Source organism: Hemicordylus capensis, chromosome 1, assembly GCF_027244095.1.
Source record: "Hemicordylus capensis ecotype Gifberg chromosome 1, rHemCap1.1.pri, whole genome shotgun sequence".
Taxonomy (NCBI): domain Eukaryota; kingdom Metazoa; phylum Chordata; class Lepidosauria; order Squamata; family Cordylidae; genus Hemicordylus; species Hemicordylus capensis.
In genome coordinates this window covers 183,620,459-183,643,012 of record NC_069657.1, presented here as the reverse complement: position 1 = coordinate 183,643,012, position 22,554 = coordinate 183,620,459, and the positions used below count along the sequence as shown (strand labels likewise).

At 42.0% G+C, this 22,554-nt stretch overlaps 1 protein-coding gene across 5 annotated transcripts in view; it reads right to left on the bottom strand.

The window, feature by feature from the left end:
* Positions 1-22,554, bottom strand: part of GALNT13 (polypeptide N-acetylgalactosaminyltransferase 13) — a 374,841-nt gene that overhangs the window by 325,946 nt on the left and 26,341 nt on the right. For 4 of the 5 annotated variants that reach the window (XR_008309490.1, XM_053259345.1, XM_053259309.1 and 1 more), the window contains exon 2: positions 16,874-17,121. The exons of the other annotated variant lie outside the window; for it this stretch is intronic. Coding sequence is in view for 3 of the 4 variants with exons in the window: in XM_053259345.1 (XP_053115320.1) it covers positions 16,874-17,015 (142 nt within the window). In the remaining variant the exon portion in view is untranslated. The remainder of the gene's footprint in view (positions 1-16,873; positions 17,122-22,554) is intronic. 5 annotated transcript variants of the gene reach the window in all.

The window sequence follows — 22,554 nt, the reverse complement described above, 5'->3', positions numbered from 1 at the left end:
CTTATTTATTTATTATTTTTCTGTGTAATCCACCCCAAACCATTTTTGGAAGGGCAGTATAGAAATTGAATTTATTATTATTATTATTATTATTTATTATTATTATTATTATTATTAAACAGTCCATAAATTAGCCTGATTGTGCCTCAGATGTTCACATGGCCGCCATCTTGAACTGGAGTGGATGACATCATCACACACCATGCCATTAGGGCATCCCTATGGGTCTCTACAGCTATAGCAAATTTGGTTCAAATCAGTTTAGCAGTTCACAAGTTAGCCCACTTGTGCCTCAAAAGTTTACACGACTGCCATCTTGGATTGGGGTGGATGACATCATCACAGCCTACACCGTTGAGATGTCCCTATGTGTCCCTACAACTGTACCCGATTTGGTTCATACTGGTCCAGGCGTTGCAAAGTTGTGGGGGGGAGGGGAACACATGGACACACACACAGAATGCCAGGTGATCTCATAAGCCTACCAGAAAGCAGGCTAAAAAAACCCAGACTACCCAGCCGAGGAGCGCCAGGATCTCATAAGCAGCTGTACCTGGGTAGGGCTGCTCTAGCCCAAGCAGAGCTGGTCATGAGAATGACCCCACTGACAACCAAATTAGATGTGTCACAAGAGCTACTGACATCTCTTGCTTTTTCAAAAAGTAGCATGGTGAGGTTACCTCTTTTCTTCCATTCCAATTCCCCAATGTAAAGTATCTCCCAAAGCTAATATTCGTCATGAAGGGAAATATACAGCTACAGTTTGTGAGTCGATATGTTTTCTCAACTGTGGTTAACAGTGGCTTGCAGGGTGGGTGTGTGGAGAGAGAGAGAAAGAGAAAGGTGGGGGAGGGCCCCTGTACCATCGCCCCAATAGATTGGATGGTTACTTTTTTGGAAAGAAAAAGCTTCTATGCTGCAGATGCAAAGAGTGCAGCCTCCTTGTCCTCTTTCAATAGAGCTTGTCATCTAAAAAGGTCCTACTGCCTCTCTACCTGTTTTCCTGAAGCAGGAAACTGCCTTGCTGGTTCAGTCAGTGCATGGGTGGAGCACCTGTTTGGATGCAGAATATCCAAGGTCCAATCCTTTCCTAGCATCTGCAAATAGGGCTAGGAAATACCCATCAAAATTACTGGACAGCTGTGGCCAGCCACTGTAGACAATACAATAAATGGCATGGGACCAGGTAAACAGAGTGCCTTGCCCCATATGTCCCGACTCAGACCTTAGATCTTCTTCGGAGATCCTGCTCCAAATGCCCCTGCCCAACGAGGTGAGGCAAGTAGCTACATAGGAGAGGGCCTTTTCAACCACTGTACTCCATTTATTGAATAGCCTCTCCAGTGAGGTTCACCTGGCTTCATGACTTTGTTCTTTTAGACGCCAGGTAAAGACCTTTTTGTTCACCCAAGTCTTGTAAGTTTTTATTTTTAAATTTGATTTTTTAAACTGACTTTAAAAATGTTTTAAAGTTGTTTTGTATTGCTTTTGCTTGTTTGTATTAGTGTGTTGTGATTTTATGTTATGTGTTTTTACTTGATGGTTTAAATGCTGTGTTGTGATCCACCCAGAGAACAATTTCTTATGGGGGGGGGGCTAACAAACAAATACTATTATTATTAATACTGAGCTAGATGGACCAATTGTTGGAGTTGGACTCAGGTGAAAGGAGTGTCATATTCATATAGTTGAGCATTCTGTACAAAAAAATGGTCAGAAAGAGAGGAGAAGATAAAGGAAGCAGCAGCAAAACAGGATATCTTAAGATATAAATAGGATAGAAAGAGTAGTGCCTGTTACATTAAGTAGGTAGTTAATTCATGTATTTGGTTTACGAACATTCAGGGAAACTTGTATTTTAAATTATTGATATCACAAATTTATTGTTGCATTTATATACTGCCTTTTGTTAAAAGACAACCCCAAGGCGGTTTACAAAAGTTAAAACATACAATAAAAAGGCCAATAAACAATTAAAATGTATACAATACAATAAAAATGTAACCGTTACCAAACACAAAGTATTCAAAGATCTCAAAAACAATGTTATTATTTTCTTCTCAAGAACAGGTTATTCATTAGGTAGTCACACGGGCTGACATCCAGACTAAGCGACTCATGAGGACTCCTATTGAAATAATGGGACTACTCATGAGATAGTTTGAATGTCAGCCACCTTTTTCACTTTTTCAAGAATTTGCTTACATCTTGTGAAAAATCCAGCTAAAGAATAAAATTTAATCCACATGATACAGCCATGATCCAATGTCATTTTTATCCCAAAAAGTTTTTCTCTGTAAAAAAAAAAAAAGATAGAAATGACATTATATAGTAATCAAAATCTCCAGCCATTCAATTCATACCACAGAGCTGACAGACAAATTAGAGTAGACTAGTAAATGTCACATTCTTTGTTAATGTCACTGTTTCTTCTGCATCCTGAACTGCTTTTATAAAAAGAGCATGTTTTAAGAAGTGTTTATAGCAAATAACATCTTTCCACAAAATGCCTCTAAGTTCTGGCACACTGGAAAGGGTACAAAATGCCAGCCATATTTTTCCCCCATATTGATATGACTTTTTAATACAACCCAGATATTAAGACACTTTTCCCCAGAAGAACCAAGGACATCCTAATTTTGTCTCCAGAAAATAGATGCTTACCCAAGCTATACAGCTTATCATGGTCTATGACTGCAAAACTTGACAAGTCTTCCACTGTGGTATATATTGTATGACGAGCCTAAGTATGTATCCTGGAGTCTCAGGCCTTGAAATCAAGTCGGCATACCAACTTGATTAGCATTTAAAACAGCCCCAACTGACAGGTATAGTAGAAGTCTTTTGAGTTAGTACCAAGTTGGGCAACTCAGATAAAGCACCTACCATAGAAAAAAATAGAAATATTTGGGAGTATTATTCAACGAAATGTTTTGGCTGATGGGATGATTCACTGCCAGCCTTTGCAGTAGATAATAGACCAGCTACTAGACCAGCTGGTGGAGCTTCATTCACCTCTCCTTCCCCAGTCAAACACTCTGCAGGGGTTAGAGTTAGTGATGGGCTGATTGTGGTTAGTAAACAGAGATTGAATCCAGACAAGACAAAAGGTACTGCTGGTCAGTAGAAGAACCAACTGGATGAGGAATCCAACCTGCTCTGGAGGGGGTTGCATTCCCCTTGAAAGAGCAGATGCACAGTTTGGGGGTACTACTGGATATGCTGTGAACCACCTTGCATTTTTAATGAAAGGCAGTATATAAATTTAATGATAGATAGATAGATAGATAGATAGATAGATAGATAGATAGATAGATAGATAGATAGATAGAAGCTTTCTGAGTATTTATCTTGAAATAATAATTACAACTATTATTGTACCATATTGCAGCTGAGTGCCAAGGCTGAGAGCGAGGGGCCAGCCTAAGGCCATCACCTAGAGGGTTCATGGCAGAGGTGAGATGTGAACCAGGAAAGGGCTCTATTGTTCTTAATCGGCAAACTCAGTAACAAGTTCCTAAATGACTGCATTTTGAGGTGCCTGAATAGTATGAAGCACATTGTAGCCTCATGTGTCCTTTTGTAAATTGGCATTCCTTTCGTCTGTCAGCAGCTCGTGCTTCCTTTGAGAGATGCACCTGACTCCGCAGAGGAGGACCCTCCCATCAGCAGTCCTGACCCGCAGCTCAGTCTTAACCACTACCCTACACCATTTTAGATCCTATATCCTGTACAATAAACATATCTGGAACATTGCCGGGGAGGAGAGGCAGTGCTCAGGAAGTATTTCTGTGATGGTTTGGTCACGCTTTCCTTTAAAGAGGATAACATTTTCTTCTGTTAAGGGGATCATAGAGAAATTCTAATACTTGACATTTGAGAATGTTCAGCTCCAAGGTAATTCCACTGAAGTCAGTGCTTTTCATTCTAGAGTTTCAACTATGGAAGTGCAGTTCAATTCCACCCCCACAAAAGGTTAAAGACACTGCAGCAGCACATGTATATTTAGGCTTCAGCATTTCTGACATACAAAGATACTCAACTCATTAGTGCCTTGAGCAGCCAAACAGATCAATATTCTGCCACATCTTCCAGTGCTTGCTTACTAGGATGAGCAGAGTTATGTTTTCATTTTCATCCTTGTAAATGGATCATAAAGTTTTATCAATGGTGTAATAACCACTCTGTAAGCCTATCACTTTGATTCTTAACGTTACACTTGTCTAAACTGATAAAATACTATGAATGTGTTTTCTCCTGAAATGCCAGGGAACTGTGATAAGACACCATTAATTTCTTTATTTCTTAGAGCTGGAATCTCTTTGAAAGAGCATCAAGGAGATAAAGGAGCATTTCAAGCCTCTCAGTCAGAGGAGAACAGTAGTCTGTCTTTCACAACATGGAGTGGTGCTAGTAAGGACATTTGTATAGTTACACTGATGCTTTAAAATTTATTTAATAGAATTTGTTTAAATCAACAATGGCTTTTTTAAAAAGTGCCTGTCAAATAGGCAACTAAAAATGTAAGGCAGCATTTACCAAAAGCTTAGCAAGGGCTCTGTGATAGTTTCCAAATCCATGAATAGCTAAAGAATATCAAAGAGTGTATCTTAGCAGGCAAGTATTTATTTCACTGTAAACAATGGAGTCAAAGAAACTTGATTTTCCACTTGATCACAAAGACAGATCAACCACTGAGCAAGTTAGACTACAATGCTAACCCAATCAGGCAGACTGAATTCCCTTGGTTTCAACAATATTGCAGCCATAATCAATAGGAGGGGTGTGCACGGAACCAAAAAAAAAAAAAACCCAGTTCAGTTCAAATTCGAATAAATTCAAACCAATCCGCGTTGCACCAAACCTGTTTGGTCAAACTGACCTGCCAGTCCAGTCCGTTCAACTGATCTGATTCAGCAGTTTGGGCAGCAATTCTTGTAAAGGGGAGGGGGCGGTGAGAAAGGTTGTTGAAGTTTTTTATCTGGCTCGCTGCTCCCCACTGCTCCCTGCCCCCATCCCCAGCCAAATCGCTGACTGATTGCTCTTAAAACACAGGCCACTGACGCAGGAGCAGCCACCTGTGTTTTAAGACCAATCCGGCTGGTGATTCATCTGGGGATGGGGATGGCGAGTGGCGAGCCAGGTAAGTGACTTTAACAACCTTGCTCGCCACTCCCCCTCGACATAGAACCGGTTCACATCAAACCGGGCTTGGTCCAGTTCAGTGCAAACTGATTCTACATTGAATAATTTGTACACACCCCTAACCAGTAGTCCCGGAACAAACTCCTCTTAATCCTCAATATAATCTCATCCTTCTTCCAAAGGAGCTCACAACAGAGTGCAGGGGTTATTTTATTTTGTTCTCATAATATTGTGATATATATTAAACTGAAATACAGTAACTTGGCCAAAGCTATGTAGAAATTCCAACTAGGTCTCTCTAATCAAATGCCAAAACTCTATCCATCACACCTCATGGGCTTTACAGAGGTATAAGCAGTACATTTATAATCAAGACAAACGGTGTCCTGTAGCTAACTGAGTTGGCAAGACACTGACTGAAGCAATCTTAGAACTCTTTGAAGTTATTCTGATGATCACTGAAAACCAAGGGAAGCCCAGACCAGTTTTCAGTGATCGTCGGAACCACCAGGCTCGCAGGCAAGCCTGGTGGTTCCATGGCAGCTGGCCCACCTGAAACCCCTCCTCTTAAACAAGGTTAATGAAGCAAGCGCTCTGTTAACCTTGTTCTTCTGCTCATGTGTCAGCCGCGGTGGCGCACACCTTCCCCGGATCCCCAGAGCTCCCAACAGAGCCATGGCCGGGCACGGGAGTGTTCAACTGGAACAGCTGCTCCTCTGGCCGGGCGGTCAAGCTGCCCAACAACAAGCAACTGCTCATGTATGGGGAGAGCAGGCTAAGCCCACTCTCCCCACATGAACCCTCCTGGCGCTTCACACTAATCAATCATATGAAGGGCCTCCTTATCTACAAAATAAAGCAACAACTCCTCAAACCACCACTGAAATAAGTCTGGTGAAGTGGACTCCAGTCTAAAGCCTATGCCACAATCAGTAGTCCACAAATCTGCTTACCCTACTCACCATGTCAAGGATCCCTTCCTCTCTGGCAAATGTGATACGTCCAGAAGTGCGCTTATTCCTGGACTTCCAGGCTGAAGTCCAGGGCCTCCACACACCCTAGGGGCCTCCAAATCCTCCTTAGCCTGTCCTGGGAGGTGCTGGCCCACTACTGTGCTGGGCAGCCAAGTGTGACCTCTGCTTTAAAGTCAGAGGGGGAGGGGGAAATAAAAATATGATATGGGAATATGGTAAGTTGAGTGTTGAAATGTTTGTGCTAATGCATATTGGCATAAATATACAGTACCTGTTTTATATCCTTACATTCTTGTGAGTTCAGTTGCTGTTTGTACCCTCAAGAACCTACATGTTAAAAATACTGCATGTGTCACAGGGTGTGTAGTGGGGGCCCCTCCAATGCAAGGGGGGCCTCCAAAGGTGTCTCTAAGGCATGTGCACGCTCACAAGTTTTTGGATGTCCACTCCATTCCATTCAGATCCTACTCAGGTTGAATCAGGAAGGCTGCATTCTAAATGCAGGTATGTGTACACTGCCTTGATACTGCCGCCCAGAACAAAACTCATTCCACACAGAGATGGGAAAAAAAATTAGAGGGACCACTGACACCCATCCACTAAGTTCCATGCCCCCATATCATCCATGTACCACTCAGAGTTCGTGAGCCTTCCCATACCCCACCCTGCTCTTCCAGCACCTCTTAGTACTAAGTAGTGATCAGCATGTGAGAATGGAGAGATTCCACACAATGGGGTTGTGCACGAATGTTATTCGGCGCTGGCGGGGGTAGTACTTTAAGGGCGGAGGAGGGCGTTCTCACCTTTCCCGCTGCATTTCCCCTGCCAGCACTCTGTTATTTTTAAGCCCCTTGGGGCAGCAGCATTCCTCCCTGCCGCCCCGTTTCCTTCATCGGCGGGAAGTGGCCGGAAGTAGCGACTGCGCGTGCACCCATTGAGTGTGTGTGCCCATCTGCCATGCATACGCGCAACGGGCGCATGCACGGTCACTACTTCCGGCCACTTCTGGCCGATGAGGGAAATGGGGCGGCAGGGAGGAATGCTGCCGCCCCGAGGGGCTTAAAGATAACGGAGCGCTGGCGGGGGATATGCGGCGGGAGGGGTGAGTACATGCTATACTCACTTAAATTACCACCCTTACTTACCTCACTTAAAGTACCAAGCCCTTACAATACCACCCCGTGGCGCCAAAATGCCAAAAAACAAACAAACCCCAAGAGCTGAAACATTTCAGAGGCCTTTATAATGGCCTCCGAAACGTTTCGGGCTCAAGCCCACTACACAATAGAGTGAGTAGTGGCACATGCTGAAAACTTGCTGAAGAGAAGCAAGGCCTGCTTCTCACTCTAAAGGAAGGGGAGCAATGTGGCTAAAGAGGACAGTGAGATTATCTGTGTGGAGCTGTGCTCCAGAGGGGCTCTCCAAAGCACAGCACCACAAATTGGTTCCAAATGTGAGTTTTCAGTCACTTTGCACATATGGTCCACCAAATTTACTATCAATAAAGCAGGATGTAACATAACATGCTGAGCAGTCTCATTTTGGCAAACCTCACAGGGGAAAGATATATTAGGTCCAGTTCACATATATCTCCGACTTCATAAGAGCCATTTTTCCACAGTGAAATCCTACTGCATTGCAATTTGTGTATAAACAGAAAAGGGCCAAACAGACCTAAATAACCATTTTCACAAAAGCCATTATTTTGGTTTACCGAGAAGTTTGGAGCAGAATTTCTGAGATGCATAAATATTTTCCAATCCTTCTATAATACTTTAATTATATATTATACAAGAAATTTGCTACTGTTGTTACTGAAAAGAGCCCTGCACACATAGTGGTTAGCAAGATAAATATGTTTCTACGGAAACCATGAACGTGAACGCTTCCTTCTCCAAACTTGACCATAGCCCCAAACCTAATACAGCATCTAAATGTTTCATTCACACATCACAACCAGTTTCACTTCACAAACAGAACTGCACCAGCAATCTGAGTTTTATGTACAATTCAGTAATTTGTCAAGTAATACTTCTGCACAACATCAATATGACACCACACTTATGGTACTCTGAAAGCAGTAACATTCCTTGATAGATTCAAAGCATGCCTATGTATAAAAACATTTCCATGCCTCCCTTATAAAATGCTGGCAGCAATAGCAGCTATTAGAAGGCTATACCAAACAAATTCTGATTTGTCATCTTCCAGCCAAATTAAAGTACTGTACTAAGAAGGCTGTCTGACAAACAACGACATCAACTTGCACTGCTTACTTCACATAAGTTGTATGGGTCTGTCTTTCTCTCTCTCACCTGTTATGGTAGTCTATTCTAAGCCAGCATGGTATAGTGGTTAGAGTGCTAGACTAGGACCGGGGAGACCCGAGTTCAAATCCCCATTCAGCCATGATACTAGCTGGGTGACTCTGGGACAGTCACTTCTCTCTTAGCCTAACCTACTTCACAGGGTTGTTGTGAGGAGAAACTTAAGTATGTGGTACACCGCTCTGGGCTCCTTGGAGGAAGAGCGGGATATAAAATGTAATATAATATAGTAATAATATAATAAAGACATGCCGCACTAACAGCTATGAGATTTCAGCACAGCATTTTGACCAGCTAACAACTTTGAAAAGGTGTATATGAATGAATGCATGCATGCATGCGCGCACACACACACCACAAATGTAACTTTTTAACACACTCAGGTATATTACAGTCTTGCAGACTCACAGTAGAATTACAGCAGAAAAACTTCCAAAGAATGAACCTATTTTGAAGGAGAAGATAATAATTGTCCCAAGTCACTCTGAAGATACCTTGGAATAGTTTGAGGTTTATCTGTCAATACCAACAGGAGAGCTGTCTGCTGATGCGTTTCAGTCTCAGACATTACATACAAATAGTTGGCAATCCAAAAAAAGTCTCATAATAGAAATATCACTGTGTGTTTATTGAAGGCAGCACTCCTCTGTAGGCATGGTAACTTCTCCCTCTCTCATTATTGCTAACCTAAAAACCACAAGCTGGTGCTGATACTTAAAAATGGCAACTGGATAAATAAGCTCTCAGATCATTTAATACAACTGAAAGCTCACATTTAAATTCTAGGGAATCTGATGGAAATGCCCCATATCTAAAAAAAAAAACCCCAACCATATAAACATTTTTAGGAGCAGTTATGTCAAACTGCAGACTTATAAAGAGCATACAAAGAGATTTAAAAATAAAAGTTCTGCACTACCTCAAAAGTCCCCTGGTTCTGGAACAGCTCACAGCTAAACCTCTTGCATAATGAGAATATTAAGGAAACCTGAAAGGTTATCACCCTTATATATCAGAAACTGCACCATCACAATTAACCTTCAGGAAAACACTTAAGAAGGAGGGTGTGACTTAATTGGTAATAATTAAGTATTTTAATCACAATCTACAGGACAATTCCATGAAAACAGGCACAGAGGTAAAACATTAAAAATAATGTACGGGCGGCAGCGATATAGAAAGATGCTGAAAGGCATCATCTCATACTGTGTGGGAGATGGCAATGGTAAACTCCTCCTGTATTCTACCAAAGACAACCACGGGGCTCTGTGGCCGCCAGAAGTAGACACCGACTCAACGGCACACTTTACCTTTTTTAAAACTAACCCAATTTGGGGTCAATTTGTAGAAAAATGTCTGAAGAGCATGTTTAACTCAAGCCTTGGCCATATTATTGGCCAATACATCTGAAATGTTTAACAAAATGCAGCATTCATTAAACAACAAAAAGTATTAAATAAATTAGGGAGATGCGGAAGAGCAGTGCAGGTGTTTTAGGTAGAGTTGGCCCTGCCTCGTGACCCTGGTGTTGGCATCAGGGGGCTGGGACAGAGGCTTCCTGGGGTTGCCTCAAACAGCACACGTCCTAAAGCCAGCTCCTATCTTTCCTTTGTTTTTATCCAATCATGTCTTCTCCTTTCACTGGTGCTACTTAGGGCTGCACGCAGATTAACCATGGAACTCATTTGTATACAATGTATTATACACGTTAGGGATGTGTGGATCAATTCATGTCTGAATCTATTCAACTCTAATCTGATTCAAGTGATTCAACCTCAAATCAAATCACCCTTGGGCACACTGACTAGATTTGAGGTCGAATTAAACCACCCTAGATTCAAGCTTGAATAGATTCAGCAATTCAAATCGTCATTTCATCCCTGTAATGCCAGCCCTCCGAGCTTGCCTGCTACTCTGGTTGGTTCCTTTGCACTATCTCATGATTGGCTGGTGATCTCAATTGCTTTTTGGTGTGGATTTTTGGTTGTGAAATAACTTCTTCATAGGGAATACCTAGGAAGAAGTTATTTCACAACCAAGAATCCACAACAGAACATTCCTATAAATTCACCCCTTTGCCCGACTTCTTTGGGGGGTTGGGTGGTAGGGCCCCAAAGGGGTGAATTTTGGTGCTCCCTAACCCTTAAAAATTAGGCCAGATCAATTCAAACTTGAATCAAATCAAAACAAATATGAATCAATCCCAGATTCGATACAGCAGATTCGAGCTCAAATTGAATTAGGCTGATTCTATTCAAACTTGAATCAAATCACAAAAATTGATTCATGCACAACCCTAATATAGGTAGCACTAAAGAAATGTATTTTTTAAAGAGACCCGTTTCACAGATCACACTCTAAAGCTGCAGTAAATCACATGGAAGAATAAATTAAACTTGCCACAAACCAGGCAGTGTCTTATAATGTACAAATGTAATGAGAAAAGTGGGGTGTGCAAGCTATAGATTAATCCAGACAACTACCCTTTTTTGCACTGCCTGTTATTTGTTATAGAGTGGGGAAATAGCCATTTTAAAAGTGAACATTTCAGAGCTTGGGAAGGTACTGAAGAAAGCTACAAAAAGAAATGATCAAGGATATTGAGCATCTTCCCTATAAAAACAGCTTAAGAGGTTAGGACTTCTTTAATGGCATGCTAGTGTGGAGTCACTAATTATCAAATTATGAGAGGGTTGGAGAGAAACTCACTCTAAATACTCTGCCCCAATTTGAAATCATAGTCCCAGCTCACTTTCCTGTTAAGGCAGAACTCTGTTTGGTCCATGGGTGAGGTGGGGTGGGAGGCTACCTCCAGCATGACTCCTTGTAAACTTCCCATTGGCATCTGAGTTGGAACCAAGATCCAGCAGACAATTCCCTTTAAAGTTAAAGATTGCTCCCTTTATCATCTCACAACATCCAATTTACTGGAGGTTGAAATCTGCAGATTAAATTATTTGTGGGGGGGGGGGTTAAAAGTCTCCCCCCATGTAATTCCAGGTGGAGGTACCACATGTGCATAAGAATCATGCAAATACAAAGTTCCAATACAGCAAGGAACAAAAATCAAGTGCAACAAAAGGGTCACACAGAAAACCTCTTCTTTATCAAAAGGGATCCTTCCACCTCCTGTTATTCCCTTCCCCTAGGTAAGGCTTCTTTTTTGGGAGCAAGGGTAGAATGGTGAAGAGGGATGTTAAAGCAATTGGGCATTTTGAGCTCAAAAAACCCTTGGTATTTCAATCATCCAACAGGACTGCTTGAAAAACCCAGCTGATCTTCAGGGTAAGCAGCATAGTGTTCACACGTCCTTAGACAAACATCCCCCCCCCCAAAAAAAAAATCCTCACTGGTTATTCACCATAAGGGGGAAAATACTGCAAATGAGTTGGGAATGACCATCCAAACAAAAGGAAGAGTACAAAAGGAAGCGATCCCTCAAAAAGAACCTCTACTGTAACTGTTTCACAATTAATATTTTCTCCTGCTAATGGAGCAAAGAGGCACCTTTTAATGTGATGATTCTTTTATATTTAGCAGGGGGAGAGCAACTGCTCCTAACGAACCTCAGCACAACATCTCAGTAGTGCCTGGCATTTCATTTTAGACTGTTTCTCTTTGGAACAAGAAGCCCTCTGATTTCTTCTATGTTACCTGCTTTGAAAACTTGATGAAAAATGTGGAATATGCCATGCCTTCTTTGTCATGAATCCTGTTGCCTATAAAGATCATCCGGAGAGGCCCTGTTACGGTTGCCACCAGCTTGTTTGGTGGCGACACAGGACCAGTTTCTCTGTGGCTGCCCCGGGGCTTTGGAATATGCTCCCTGTCAAAGGAAGAGCATCTCCATCTCTGATTGCTTATAGGAAGACCCTCAAGACAATCCTGTTTTATTGTTTTTATCCCATGAAATTGTTAACTTTTTATTCTGCTTAATTGTTTTTACTCTGTTTTATATTTGTTGTGTTTTGAATTGTGTACACCACCTAGAGACACACATATCAGGTGGAATCTAAATATAACAAAAACAACAACAGACAATTAATAGGCAGCTTCTGAAGCCACGTGAACTGTTCCACTGTGTTTACTCCAGCATCACCCCTGGATATGAAAAATAACCAAAAGCAGTTAAAATATGTAGAGATGTTTCCAGTTTCCACTCTTTTTCTCTTTGACTAAACCAGATGTCCCTTTACCACATTTGATTTCAATTATCTGAGTTAAGAAGTTACTTGCCAACTTTTTTATATATGGAAACACTTCCATGAAAAATGGCTTTCCCACTTGAAAGTGAGGCAGTAATGAGCTCCATGAGGGGCTTCCAAAAGCATGTACATTGGCCACAAGGCATCCTGTAGTCCATACAAATTACTTAAGGACAAAATACTACCCAGCCTTGAATGCATCTAAAAATATATATATTTCTGCAATTATATGCAACTACTTATATTCCAAAACTGTTTTTCTATTACACTGAATTGGTGTCAACAAAATTACATATTATACAACCATTCTACAAAGAGGTAAGAGCTGTAGTGACATTTGAAACAGTAGTTAATATACCAAACACTATACATAGAAAAAGTATATAAATATGAGATTCAGGCAAATGTATTTTTAAAAAATCAGCAAAAAAGCAACTGATTGTACACCAAAAGGAAAATAACCCCTAACTTTCATTCTTCAAAATATATAGTGATGGCCAAGTCACCATATTGACTTTGTTCTCTCAATCAAAAGAATACACTATCAGCCAGGACCAGAAAGGACAACTCACTTGCTAAATTTCAAGACTGTGCCAAAAATTAAAGAGCTTCTATCAACTTCAATGGGGAAAGATTTCTGCAACTGAAGATTAATTTGGACATTAAAATATTCTCCAGCAATGGTGTAAACATATGTTCTCACAGCTATTATTCCACAAGAAGAGTGTTACAACACTTTAAAAGCAATTTTTAAGTTCAAGTTCCTTTGCACACTAAGATGTTCAAGTGACAGAGATACGTACAGAATACAAATTGTGATCTCACTGGATTTCTTACAACCGAGTTCAGTATGTTCAGAACTGCACACTTTGGCAGAGCAGATTAGAAAACTGAAAACACCAAAATATGGTAGCTGACATGCTGACTAATGAATGGAAACACTTCAAAGGACTGCAGGGATGCACCAGGAGCCCTCATACAACTTCCCCAGTCCCGCTGCATGCCCATGCCAGAGCCCTTAGAATTCAGAGCACTTTTCACGCTGAGGGAGCACTGACCCTCAGCAACTTGTTTTCGATCTTGCAGAGGCCTTTTGGAGTGCAGAGAGCACTCCAAACTCTAAGAGTTCTGGCACAACAGCATGCATACAGAGGCACTGGGGGAGTTCCTCACGCAATGGTCCTCATGGCGTCTCTGAAGTCCCTCGAAGCATGCCCACTTTGTTAGGCAGGATGTCAGCCAGTATTTTTAACGAGGCATTGCGTTGCTATAAAATATTTTTAGTCATGAACTACTTAGCAAAGATCTTTGTTGAACTTGAATAAAAACTGGCATGCGGTGAATTCTAAAGGAAAGTTTATTCCAGTATGCCAGAGATTATTAAACACTCCTATCCATCTATGCAATTCAGCACAATAGTAAAATTAAATATTCAACAATGAGACACACAAAACTCTATTTCTCTGTCCTTCCCCGGAAGCCAAACGTTTTTGCTGAATCAGGCTTCCCTTGCCTTTGGCAACTGAGCTGGCTGAATCCGTTAAAGTGATGACAAACTGATCATTCCATACTAAAACAATCCATCAGGCATTTCAAGTTTTAGCAAAGACAGCAACTTGATGCAGCTACATCCTATATAATAAAAGGCTAAGTGAGTGGCCGTGGCTTTGGAATGTTGGGGATCTGCGTCCCTGCCTCCCTGGGCTGTTCTGGGCCTGCGCGAAGCGCAGGCCCAGAAGAGCCCAAGGGACACAGGACCTCAGACACCAGTGTCCCACAGCCACAGGTGGCCATTGAGCCCAAGGGACACAGGACTGCAGACACCAGTGTCCCACAGCCATGGGCGGCCATTAGCCGGTGTGTGGCGGCGGGGGAAAGTGGCCGAGTCGGCGGCAGAGCCGCCGCCTCGGCCATGAGCTGCGGCATGGCGAGAGGAGGCCAAGGCAACCAGAAGCGGCCGCCCTGAAAAAGGCGAGGGCAATGGCGGCGGGGGAAGACCGAGATGGGGGACAGGGAAGCTGGGCGAGGTGGCAGCGAAGCCACCAACGAGGCCCCCGCCCGCTCACAGCCGCCGCCGCCTGCTCACCCGCCCTCCCAGCTGCCCAAAATCACCTTCCCCGCTCCCCCCCAAAAAAGATTAAGGGCCAAAATGGCCCATGAGAAGGTCGCCGCCCCCGCCTATCGCCCTCCCAGCTGCCGAAGACCACCTTACCCGCTCCAGCCCGAGGGAAAAGAGAGGAGCTCACGAGCAGAGCTCCTCTCTGTGCTAAGTCACTGCTCAAACTGCCGCTATGGATGCAAAGGACGCCTATTGCGTCCATTGCGACAGTATGGGCAGCAGCTTAACACAGAGAGTAGCTCTGTTCCCGAGTTCCTCTCTTCTCCTTCGGGCTGGAGCGGGTAAGGTGGGCTCCGGCAGCTGGGTGCGCGGGAGGGCGATAGGCGGGGGCGGCCACCTTCTCATGGGCCATTTTGGCCGTTATTCATCCACCACCACCCCAAAAAAAGTAAAAGCAAAATAAGGAAGAACAAAAACAGAGACAACAACAACAAAAAACAAAACAAAAAGAGAGAGGGGACAAGGGGGAAAAAAAGAGACAGAAAGAGAGAGAGACAGAAAAGACGGGATAGAAAGCTAGCGCCCGTTATCATAACGGGCTTAAAAATACTAGTACAATATAAAATGGTAGGGAGAACTGATTTATTCTCAGGTTTGGTCAACAAATCAGTGGATCAACTGAAGCAAGCATTTGTCATACAACTGATGGGCTTTTGCATTATTCTCTGTATACACTCCAAGAATGTATTATAAATGCAGTTGTTAAATGGGGCCAGTTAAATGTGACTTATCCTAATCCTATTAGAGGCTCAAACTGCTTTACCTCCTTTTTATACACACTGTATTAAGAGTGGGGAAGAACAACTGAACATGACTAATTTATTCAGCAAGTCAAATCTTACTTGCTCTTCAGTTTGTGACTTGTCCAGTTAATGTTATTTATTCACTGATTACAATTATGCCCTAATTACCATGGCTTACATTTGCTCTGTGTGTCTGTGTGTGTGTGTGTAATAATTCATTACTAAAGTACCAGTAATCCCAAAAATTCAGCTGTACTTACTTTGTTACTTGAATCAAATGCTAGTTTTAATTTTAGTTTGAATCTGCTTTTAAATGGCTTTTTATTTTAATCATGTTTTTGTATTTTATTTTAATGTAATCCATCCCGAGCCACTTTAGGAAGATGGTATTAGGAAGATGATTAATTAAAACCAAAAAAAAAAAACAACCCAAGCAATTTTGCAAATTGATGAATATTCTAAATTATTTGCTAACAAAGTATGCTATTCCATTAACTATCTGGGCCGACATTCTCTGCAGCTCTCTGGGCACAGAAGGAGGGATATAGGTCTGCAAGGCTGCTTGTGCAGAGAGGAGAATGAAGAAAAGATTTTTGCATCTCTCCTCTTTCTCTGAAAGCCCTTTCCATGTGTGTTAATATGTTCCTGAGGGCCATGCAACCCTTGTTTCTGGGTATGTGTTTTTTAAGAAAAAGTAATATTTTTTTTGTTATGCTTTCTTCACAATGACAATAAAGCAAGAAGCAAGCAAGTTTAGGGAAGAAAAATCTTTCGAGCAAATATTGCTTCTGTTTTGTAAAGAAAAAAAAATCTTTAAATGAATTAACTAGGATTAAAAGCAGAGTTAACTGAACATGACCCAAAAGAAACTCTGTGTTAAGTACACTAATCCATCTGCCACCATCAATATTTTTAACTTACAAAATAACGGCTTCTCTCCCAATGCAAAGGTTCTCATACAACAATAATGAGATATTGACACAACATTGTCTTTTTGTCGTGTTGACCATTAGCAACTGACCAAATAGACTTGAAAATCAACTTGAAGAGTTGCTCTTTTGGGATCTCCTAGACCCAAACTTCCATCTGGTAGAAACCAAGTCAGAAAGCACTTAGAACTTGAATGAAGTTGGTCTTTTTGAGCCTGTCCATGTCTGACGAAAGTTTGTTGGGAAGCAAGGAGCTCTGAACAGGGACAATGACTTTGTCACTTCTAGCTAGATGGTTCAATTTCAGCAGTCATCTATTCATTAATATTGGAAGATCCTAAACCATATTTAGTAATTACAAATCAATCTCCATAAGAAAATGTATCCCATTTAAATTGTGATTACAGACACACACCAAACTATGAGCTTACCCCTTAGAGCAGGCAGCAGGGACCTCTCTTTCTTGTCATCACATTTGTTACATTCACTGAAGTACAAGAGCAGAAAGACATCCACAAGTACCCACATCAGAGAAGTGGCAAGAACCACCTTGCAGTAAACAAATCTCCTCATTCTTTATTTAGTTATTAGTTAGCACACTGTAGTAGAGACCGGAACTGTTTCGATGATACATCCAAGCCAAAGACGCTGGCATGAACACCAAGTTGAGAACATCCCACTGAAAATTAAGAAAGGAGGAGAATGGAATTAATTAGCAAGTAAACCATGTCATCCATAGCAAATATTATTGCAACCCATTTGCCTTTTCAAAATGGAAGGCACTTCTATTGCTTTCTATAGCATGCAAGAAAATAAGATCATGTAACAGACCCACAAATATTTTCAGGTAGAAAAGTCCAAACAGCACATAGGACAAATGGATCAATGGTTACTTAGAAATCTTTCATTTTCACACTGTACATATCATCAAACAGTAAGATGGCCAACAAACCTTTATAAATACATGAGCTAGCTTGGAAGGCAACAAGTAATGAAGAAACTTAATCTGAGGGTCCAATGAGATCTCACGCTATAGAGCATCTTGACACAGTAGCACCTGACCACAAAGCTGACAAATTTTAGAGCATCTTCACTAGGTATGATAAAAAGTGCAGTCTGGGTGCATCTTTCCGCATGCTTACAATTATGTGCAAATGGGCAGGTGTGGCATACCAGCAACTACATTTTCAGGCTTCTATTAAGAGAGTTTTGCAGCACTTGATCAGATCCCCCCCCACTCCCCATTATCACCCATACCTGAAGCTATATCTTATCAGATACCAAGAAGAGCATTATTTGATATTGTTACAACTACCGTATTTCATTTTCTAGACAGGAGCAGTTTTCAAGAAGGAGGAAATGCTCTAAAAAACCTATTCAAATATCAATGTATGGGTAGGAAAATGTCTGCCATAAAGATATTGATTTTAAAAAACAGGATCAAAATATGGTCTTCCAGCTTGTTTAGACTTGTATCTTATTATATTACTTCACTTTGGTGCACTGCCACACCCTCACATCAGCTTTTCTAGAAAGCAGTTTCAGGAAGATTCCACCTGCGGAGCGACTATGTCCTTGTGACACATGGCAGGTTGAAACCATAGCACATGTTCTCCTCTTCTGCCCCTTTTACAGAGATAGTCGTGCCAACCTCATCCTGCCAGTACTCCTCAAGTACCATGGTCAAACAAGTAAATTCTATACCTTGCCCCTCCTCTCGGATGAAGACCCCACCATCACACACAATACTGCAAAGTTCTGTGCTGCATCGTGTAGAATCCGCAGGGCCATGACAGCTCTCGCCTAGAAGGACCATGGGCTGAGCCTACAAAATATAATCTTAGCCTCAGCTCTCACACAAGCTATTGCAACCTCCTTTTATTTGCATATTTTAATTTTTCTAATTTATTTTTAAACACTCTTAATTATTTTTAAGTACTCTTTTACACGTAGAGCCGTTCTGGCCAACTGTTGACTAGGATGCAGACTTCTCTCTTGTAGACAGTCTCAGTTCTATTTTAAATGTTATATTTTAAAATTTTTCCACCTTATTACTACCCTACACTTTTATAGCTTCATAACTCTAGTTTTATATTTTATATTGTACCCATCTGTACCTCACATATTCTACTACTAGTCTCATATTACTGTATTTTAATTTACTATCTACTGTGAGGGGACACTCCCCACCAAGTCGTGCTATGCTGCCTCATCATGGTGGAAGGGTGAGCGAAATATGCCGGGAGGTATACTCCCAGTAGGGTCGCCCAAAGCGCCCAGCTGCCCATCTAAAGCAAGCAGGCAACTATATTGGGCAGCAGCAATATAGGAAGGTGCTGGAGGCGGACAATCACTTCAGTGACAATGACAATGGTGCTTGAGAAGACTTTTGAGGATACCATGGACAGCCAGGAAAACAAACAAATGGATCATACAACAAATCAATCCAGAATTTTTACTCGAGACACAAATGACTAGGCTCAAACTATCATACTTCAGACACATTATATGAAGATCCAGCTCCCTTGAGAAGTCCATAATGCTGGGAAAAGTGGAAGGAAAGAGAAGAAGAGGACGACCAGCAGCAAGGTAGATGGACTTGATTACGACAGCAATGAATGCACCACTGAGAGACCTTCAAGGCCAAGTTGAAGACAGATCATTCTGGAGAGAATCTATCTATGTGGTCGCTAAGAGTCAACACCAACTTGTCAGCACTTAATCAATCAATGAAGTCACTTGATCAATTAACTTTGCCAAAGGTAACTCTACAAATTTAAGTCAACTTTTACTATACCCTCCTCAGGTGACGTCTACCTGAGAGCAGGCCCACAGCCATCCTAAATGTCTTCGGGGGACAAAATTGGGGGTAGGCCAGGTTATATTACCTTTTAAGAACAATTTGCAGCCTGGGCACTTATACTGAAGTAGTGCAAAAGTCAACAGAAATTGCAATTTTCTAAAGCAATGTCTTTAATAAATTCAATAAAAATTCACATCATTAAAACAGTAAGTGCGTTTCCTTAAGCAATTACAGCAGGAGTATGCTTATCAAGGGAGGAGAGCTGCTCTAAGGGAGGAGACCCGACCTTGTGGTAGCAAGCATGAATTCTCCCTTTTGCTAAGCAGGGTCTGCCCTGGTTGCATTTGAATGGGAGATTACAAGTGTAAGCATTATGAGATATTCTCCTTAGGGGATGTGGCCACACTGAGAAGAGCACCTGCCTGCTTACATGCATAAGACTCCAAGTTCCCTCTCTGGCATCTCCAAGATAGGGCTGAGAGAGTCTTCTGCCTGCAACCTTGGAGAAGCTGCTGCCAGTCTGTGCAGAGACTACTAAGCTATCTGGACCAGTGTCTGACTAGGTGTATGGCAGCTTCCTATGTTCCTATCTATACTCCATTTATAACAAATAAAAATCCACCTAGTTTAGAACTGTGAACTGTTTTCGTTAAACTACAAAAGAGTATTGTTATTACCTAAATAAAGCACGGAGATAGAAGCATGGCTTTCCTCACAAACTCTGCCTCCAGAAGTCTCACCCACCCAACCTACAGCTGATTGTTGGTGGGGGGGGAGCAACATCCTAGCTTTCTCCATGCTCTGTCTGGAGAGCCTCCAAATGGCTGTGGACGCAGGGGGAGAGATTTGCACCGGCTGGCACAAGCAGGCAATTTAAAAGTTAACACCCACCCCTGCACCAGCCCAAATACGGGGGTAATAGTGCCCCGGATGGGGGGGGACTTGGTAGGGGGGATGGACACCCCTTGGCTACAGCCTGCCTGAGAGTAGAGCAGAAGAGTATATTGGAGCTGGTTGTGGCAGATTATCTCTCTGGGCTGGGCTTCAGAGTTCTAATTCAAGGAGGAACATGCAAGACTGTTTACAGAAGGTGCTCCAAACTTCAAAAAGTGACAAGATTATGAAGGACAACACATGCCCTTTCTCAGCTGTGTACAAATGTTGCCAGCACATGAAATGCAAATCCTTCTAACATTAGTGCAGAACTTGCACTGCAATGTGCATGTTCTTCAGTAAACTTAGATTTTAGAAGTCAGTCCAACTGTAGGAACACTTATTTCCTGAAGAAACTTTAAAAAAAATTGTCTTATATCAGAAAATGATTTCAGATATTTCCTGTTTGTTACACAGTCTTATTTTAATCAACACAACCTTGCCAAGAGACCACATATGACCCCCATCGGAAATCTGTAGCTTACTACCATTTATGAACCAAGATTCTCATTTGTCTTGCACTTGAGAATTTCCTTCATAGATACAACAAAATGTGCATAGGAATCTCAGAGACTGCAATTTAGTACTCTGTAATAATCCGTGAGTTGCACACCTTAATACATTCTCACACACACGTGGGCAACATTTACTGCATAGCTGGAAAATGATAACCAAGGATGTGCAATTCGATTTGATTCGGGTCAAATCAGGGGCAATTCACTGATTCAACCTCAAATCAAATCAGCCTCGAAATAGAGGGCCTGATTTGGGGTTGAAGGGAATCACCTCGGATTTGACTTGAATGATTTGGGCAATTTGAGCACCATTTTGCCGCCAATTTTGCTGGGAAAACACGACTCAAAATGGTAGGGAGAGCTGGTCTACCAATTGGGGTCAGTGCATTAACCAGCCCTCCGATCTGGATTTAGCACCTCAGCCCACCTAGACCAGTCCTCCAACATGGGTTGACATGCTAAATCCAGAGCGAAGTAACCTCCAACCCCAGTTGGTAGACCAGCTCTCTCTGGGGAAAAGGGCCATTTTAAGGCCCATTTTCCCAACAAAACTGGCCTCAAATTGGCATTTGAATCACCGAAATCATTTTGGGTGATTCATTGAGACAGTTTGACAAATCAATTCAATGATTCTGCTATTGAATCTTAAATTGAATTGCAGAATCTGATTTGTGCACACCGCTAACAATCACATAATCCCTACCAAGATGCTATAGATGTTGATGACACAAGGAGCATTTGTATGCAGGAGCATTCAGTTAAATGAGTCCTCACCTGAACTCTGAAGTAGCATATCTCCAAGATGTTTACTACCTCTGTGAGAACCTCTTCCTTACCAGGCAAGGCTACAACACCCGGGGCTTTTTAGTTTAGAAAAAAAGATGAGTATGGGGAGACATGACAGAGGTCCATAACATCAATCAGGGCGTGGAGAAAGTGGATTGAGAGAACCTGACCCCTGCTAACTGGGCAAAGAGGCACCTTTTACTGTGGTGATTCTCTTTATTTAGCAGGGGGAGTGTAACCGGCCCTATCCACCCCCAGCACAGTACTTCCAGTGACTGTTGCTGGTGTCTATCATGTTTCTTTTTAGAATGTGAGGCCTTTGGGGACAGGGTTCCATCTTATTTGTTTGTTATTTTTCTGTGTAAACCTCCCTGAGCCATTTTTGGAAGGGCGGTATAGAAATCAAATTATTATCATTATCATTATTATTATATCATAATGGTTAACTTTCATTTGCTGAGGAAACTTCTGAAGACACCTCACATTTTAAACATGGGATTCATTATATAATAAGGCATATTCTTCAAATTAAACAGCAAGCATCCTCACTGGTTAGTCAGGACTACACATCACTGAAATTAATGAGACTACTCATGACTAACTTAAGTCTCATTAATTTCAATGGGACTTGGTATAGATGTTGCCCAGTAAGATTTATTCAGCTTGCAAGAACCATTTGTGTGATCAGCAACACCATGCTGGGCACACAAATGGCACCCGTGCATGCATGAACACCATGTGCATCCTGGTACCATGTGCTAGGCCTGCGGGGGAGGAGGGGAGTACCATCACAGCAGGAAGCTGTATGCTGCAGCAAAAAGCAGGTAGGACCAGGTCTCTTCCTTTTTAAAGATCCCACTTGCTGCTTCCCCCCCCCCCCAATGGTGGTGCCAAACCTGTGCACAAACTTTGGTTCGTGCAAATCCCTACTCATATATTCCCTCTCCTGCCCCGTTCCTACTCACTTCACTGTAGAGAGACAGTAGCTACTAAACAGGGATCCTATGCTTATTTGAATGCAGGATCTCCCTCTGAGATGAGATCTCTCTCAAAGATATGGCAATATCCTGAGCCC